Here is a 6,197-nt window from a genome sequence, read left to right as displayed (position 1 = left end):
GATATTGCATAGTGAATGTGGATGATTGTTAATGAATCACACAGGATTCCAGGGGCCTCTGCTCTTGCAGATGTGAGCTCTTTCTAAGGTGGATTGACAGAAACCCCAGGAACCTGGTATATAACCTCTGATATGTTCAATGATTTTACTGCCAAAGCAGATACTCTACCAGACAGCTGCTTTCATCTCAGAGAGGAAGGATTCCACATTTACTCCACTGGCTTATCCTATCACATCATAAGTACTCAATTTCCTATATCCTCTATTTGTTGCTGAAAATCCATGCAATGGAATTTAATGAGAAGTCTAAACAGTTTAAAAGAAATACAGAGCAGGAGCACCTGGGTGGCTCAGGAACTTAGCATCAACTTTTTTTTTTTTTTTTTAATTTTTTTTTTTTTAACGTTTATTTATTTTTGAGACAGAGAGAGACAGAGCATGAACGGGGGAGGGGCAGAGAGAGAGGGAGACACAGAATCGGAAACAGGCTCCAGGCTCTGAGCCATCAGCCCAGAGCCCGACGCGGGGCTCGAACTCACGGACGGCGAGATCGTGACCTGGCTGAAGTCGGACGCTTAACCGACTGCGCCACCCAGGCGCCCCAAGCATCAACTTTTGATATCAGCTCAATTTATGATATGAACTCATCAGTTGTGAGATCACACCCCACATCAGACTCTGCACTGATTGCAAGGAGCCTGTTTAGGATTCTCCCTCTCCCTCTCTCTGCCCCTCCCTGCTCTCTCTCTCTCAAAATAAATAAACTTCAACAAGAAAAGAGATACAGAAGAAATGGTGTCTCATAATGTATGAAAAACACAAGCCAACCCAAACTGTAGAAAGACAAACTGCAGATTGTCAGCCTATGAACTGACACAAATATCATGATCTAGATTTTCTAGGGTTTGGAGCCCTGTTACTCAAGTCTTTATCCTGAAACAAAGAATCCTATATGCAGAGAATGTCTCTTGGCTAAAGAGCCTTCTCAGAGCTTGCTTGATGTCTCTGTTTCTCAGACCATAGATGAAGGGGTTCAGCATGGGCGTCACCACTGTGAACATCACTGAGGCTATGGCACTTGCTCTGGAGTTTTGTGAAGCAGCAAAACTAAGATAAACCCCAAGGCTTGTACCGTAGAACAAAGAGACCACTGCAAGATGAGACCCACATGTGGAAAATGCTTTATACTTGCCCATTGCTGATGAAATTCTCAAAATGGAAGTTACAATTCTAGAGTAAGAGAACAGGATACCAGTGAGTGGGACAACACCCAGAAGTCCACTTGTGAGATAGATCATCAGGTCATTGAGGAAGGTATCAGAGCAAGCAAGTTGGATCACCTGAATAAGTTCACAGAAAAAGTGAAGGATTTCCAGATCTGTGCAAAAAGAGAGTCGCAAAATCATCAAGTCATGTAATAGAGAGGTAAGAACACTCAATATCCAGGGAACCAGAAGCAGGATGCTGCAGAATTTGGGATTCATGATGACCATGTAGTGCAGTGGCTGACAGATGGCCACAAACCGGTCATAGGCCATCACTGTCAAGAGGAAGTTGTCTAATCCTACAAAAAGCATGAAAAAGTACATCTGGCTGAGGCAGCCTTCGAAGGTGATCACTTTGCTCTGCATCTGGATGTTCAGCAGCATCTTTGGGATGGTGGTGGAGGTGAAACAGATGTCTGAAAAGCACAGGTTGGAAAGGAAGAAGTACATGGGTGTGTGGAGGCGGGAGTCCGTGATAATGGCCAGGATCATGAGCAGGTTCCCAGTGAAGGTGACCAGGTACATGGACAGGAACAGCCAAAAGAGCAGAGACTGCTGTTCCCCCTGGTCTGAGAGTCCCAGGAGGATAAATTCTGTAACATGAGTTTGATTTCTTCCTTCCATGTGTCTGGTGAAAACAGCTGGAACAGAGACAAGAGCATTGTAAAGGCACAGGCAGTGATCACAGAATTGAAAGAAATGCTGCAATTTGTGTTTTCAACGTGTTTCATTAGTTAATTCTTAAACATTACCTACCATCTAGAAAATTTAGCAGAAAATTTCAGGGAATCCCAATGTTCCATGTTTTCCATGAGGCTGAAACTGATTCACAATCCTTGTCCTGAATCAAAACATTTATCCAAAGCAATGTTCTCCTCCATAAATTTCCCGAGACTTTTTTTGTTCACCCAACAAATATTTTAACCTATTATTTTGTTGGCAAGATTTTTTGAAAGCACTGAAAAAATTAGTGATGTGCATTTGACCTTAACAAGACTGAGTTTAAGATGTGTGTGTGTGTCAGAGGCAGCAAATATTACTAAATGAAGAATGATGTTTCAAGTGGTGGTTACAACCAGTAAGTAAAGCAATGCCACACTAGGAATCCTAAATGAAGGGGAAACTTGCCATTGTATCATCTCTGATGAGGGGCTTCAAAGCTGAAAAACTGAGGGCAGTGGATATATGAACCATGCAGATAACTTTGAGGAAACCAATTAAGGCAGAGAAAAAGCCTGTGCAAGGACCCTAAGGCAAGACCCAAACCCATCAGGCAACATCAAAGAGAAAGCTGTGAGCAGAGCAGGTAACACAACAGGATCAGGGGTGGGGTGGAAGATAAGAAAGAGAGGAGCTCAAAGCCTCCTGCATCTGTGGAAACGTTCTAAGGGAGTGGACACTACAGTCCATTGTTGTTTTTATACCTATATGTTATATATGATGTCTGTCTACCTTGGAATAAATTTTATGTAATGTGTACAGATACAACATAACTCATTCCTCCATAATTCTCTCACATTCTCTCACTCTTACTGTCAGTCTTCAGTTGGTCTAAACTATGCATTTTTTAATTTCATAAAACAGTTTCAGCTTGCTTCAAATGTTTTTCATGTGTGTATATTCACTGATAACATCTCTATTCCCTACACACACACACACACACACACACGCACACACACACACACACGCACACACACACACACACACAGTGCAGGTAGGAAGAGAGGCAGAGAGAGAGTTTTCCATCATTGTGGTACTGTGTAGTCTTGTGGCTGAAGCACAGCTGTTTTAGAAAGCAGGGGACAGGATACACCATGAGTCAAGAGCTTATTTTGCCTAAGAGAATTGCATTTTGCAATGTAGGTGTGCCAATTGAGTCGTCATGGCTTAGAATCACAAAAACCACACAGAAATAGAAGAATTAACACCAAACTTTCTCAAACTCTTACAAAAATTCAAAGGTTAAAACGTCCTACTTTATTCCAAGAGGCCAACATTGCGCTAATACTGACAAAATAAAGACATTGCAAGAAAAGAAAAGTACAGAACAATATTCCCAACAAATACTGATGTGACAATCTTTTACTAAATACTACCAAACAGAACATAGCAGCCTTTTGTTCATGGTGTACAAAAGGATAATGCATCATGACCAAGTGGGATTTATTCCTGGAATGCAAGGATGGTTTTAGTTACGAAAATTTGTCAGTGTGATACACCACATTAACAGAATGAAGGATAAAACTGCATGCTTATGTCCACTGATGCAGAAAAATAGACAAAATTGGACCTTCTTTCATAATAACAACATTCAAGAAGCTAAGAACAAAAGGAAACTTCTTCAACATGATATAGATCATATGTGAAAGCCCACTTCTAACATCATTCTCAATAGTGAAAGGCTAAGAGTGACCTCTAAGATAAAAACAAGACAAGCATGTCTGCCTTATACCTTCTATGTAACATGGCATTGAAAGTTCCAGACAGAGAATTTAGCTGAGAAAGAGAGAGAGAGAGAGAGAGAGAAGAAAGAAAGAAAGAAAAAGGAAGGAAGGAAGGAAGGAAAGAAGGAAGGAAGGAAGGAAGGAAGGAAGGAAGGAAGGAAGGAGAAGAAGAAGAAAAAGAAAGAAAGAAAGAAAGAAAGAAAGAAAGAAAGAAAGAAAGAGGAAGGAGAAGAAGAAGAAGAAGAGAAAGAAAGAAAGAAAGAAAGAAAGAAAGAAAGAAAGAAAGAAAGAAAGAAAGAAAGAAAAAGGAAGGAAGGAAGGAAGGAAGGAAGGAAGGAAGGAAGGAAGGAAGGAGAAGGAGAAGAAGAAGAAAAAGAAAGAAAGAAAGAAAGAAAGAAAGAGGAAGGAGAAGAAGAGAAAGAAAGAAAGAAAGAAAGAAAGAAAGAAAAGAAAAGAAAAAGTGGAGGGAGGGATGAGAGAGAAAATGAAATAAAAGTCATTAAAATTAGAAAGGAAGAATACGATTTCTGTTCACAAAGGTGATCATATTTATTTATATTTTTGTTATTTATTTATTTTTGAGAGACAGTGCATGCAGAGGAGGGAAGGGGGAAAGGGGGAAGGAGGAGCACAGACAGAGAGAGAGAGAGACAGAGACAGAGACAGACACAGAGCATCTGAAGCAATCTGTGAAGCGACAACAGAGAACATTCAGGATTAAACTCATGAACCAGGAGATCATCACCTGAGCCTATGTCAGATGCCTAACCAATTGAGCCACCCAGGCATCCCACAAAGGTGATCTTATTTAAAAAGAAATAAGATATCAGGGCACCTGGGTGGCTCAACTGGCAGTCAGTTAAGCATGGTTCTTGGTTACAGCTACGTCAAGATCTTATGGTTGATGAGATTAAACCCCATGTCCCACTACCCTGGCAGCACAAAGCCTGCCTGAGATTTTCTCTCTCTACCACTCCCTGCCCTTTCCCCACTTGTGCACTCTCTCTTCCTCTCCTTCTCTATCAAGATATAGACAGATAGACAGACAGTAGATAGATAAATGTAAAAATAAACTAATAGTGTATCAGTAAAAACAAATAAACCTGTTAGGCCGATACACATATTCAGCAAATTTGCAGAATACAAATCAGCACACACACACAATTTACATGGCAGAGCAAATCCCAGCATGGAATGCACCATGTGAAAAAAAAAAAAAACAAAAACCTAACTGTATTACAATTGTACGAGACAATCTCAGTGAAGCAGGTAGGCAAAAAAAAAGTGCAGAAATATGTGATTTGGAATATGAGTGGATTCTGAAATTTGGAGATGAAAGAAATTGCACAGAAGCACTGCTCCATACTTAATAAAATGTATCCCAGAGGGTATTGTTAACAATACTGATACTTCTGCGCATGTGCACTGTAATTGAACATAGAAGGAAACAGAGAGAAAATGGTGGGAATAAGGTAATCACATTTGTTGTGGGACTTTACACGGAAGCAAGAGGCTAGTATGATCCTTGTGATAATAGAGTTGATGTCATCAGCATGAACTTGCTTCTATCTTAACATAGATACAGAGGCTTACGTACAGATACCTCTATGGATGTCTGCGTATACACAGAGTAGTAAACATTTATATGTTTCCTTGCTGGGTCAGGTCAGGGGATATAGAGAACCTGGTAGCAGCAAGCACACCTGGAACCCATGTCTTGGTTTTAACCCCATGTCCCAATAAAATAAAACCAGGCTCCTTGCAGAAATGACTGCTTCTAGGGCTTAGGAGGGATATAGAAGAAGCTGAAGCATCATCTTCTGTAAGAGAGTAATGAAATACTACACTCCCTTTAAAAATCCAGGAATGATGGGGGCACCTGGGTGGCTCAGTTGGCTGAGCGTCAGACTTCGGCTCAGGGCAAGATCTCACAGTTCGTGGTTCGAGCCCCGCATCAGGCTCTGTGCTGACCGCTTGCTCAGAGCTTGGAACCTGCTTCAGATTCTGTGTCTCCTCTCTCTGCCCTTCCCCGCTCATGCTTTGTCTCATTCTGTCTCTCAAAAATAAATAAATATAAAAAATTTTTTTAAAGCTAGGAATGATAGGGACATGCCAGAGAGACATATCAGCTCACTGAAGGAGCCCCCCATTGCCAAAGCTGGACCAATTTGAGCAACAAAATAAAGTAGTATTGGGCTATGACCCAGAGTATATACTACGTATCAAGGAGTGCACACCAAAATTAATAATTAAGGAATAAAGAGAAGGAACGATCTCAAGTGCAGAAGAATGACAATGATTTAAGAAGATAGTCTACTCTCAGAGAGGTGGAGAATTCTCACTACTTAGGATAGAAAAGTCCCTAATGAGCGTGGGATGTAAGGAAAGGGAAAAGATTAACCACAGTGGAAAAACTGGGCAAACCCCGTGCCAGCCAGGACATCAATAGCAACACCAATGAGAATTAGTCATGTTGACAGTGGGTACC

General features: G+C 41.0%; 1 protein-coding gene across 1 annotated transcript; it reads right to left on the bottom strand.

The window, feature by feature from the left end:
• Positions 1-920: 920 nt before the first annotated feature.
• On the bottom strand, positions 921-1,889 carry LOC123604907 (olfactory receptor-like protein OLF4). Its single transcript, XM_045491055.1, has one exon. It carries the CDS (start codon positions 1,887-1,889, stop codon positions 921-923), a length of 969 nt encoding a protein of 322 aa, XP_045347011.1.
• Positions 1,890-6,197: the final 4,308 nt, after the last annotated feature.

The sequence above is a fragment of the Leopardus geoffroyi genome, chromosome A2 (assembly GCF_018350155.1).
Source record: "Leopardus geoffroyi isolate Oge1 chromosome A2, O.geoffroyi_Oge1_pat1.0, whole genome shotgun sequence".
Classification (NCBI taxonomy): domain Eukaryota; kingdom Metazoa; phylum Chordata; class Mammalia; order Carnivora; family Felidae; genus Leopardus; species Leopardus geoffroyi.
The sequence above is the reverse complement of the archived record's forward strand: the minus strand, read 5'-3'. Positions and strand labels throughout refer to the sequence as shown.

Bases quoted from the DNA above. Each gene is read 5' to 3' on its own strand.
- LOC123604907 (XM_045491055.1), bottom strand. From the start codon at position 1,889: ATGGAAGGAAGAAATCAAACTCATGTTACAGAATTTATCCTCCTGGGA.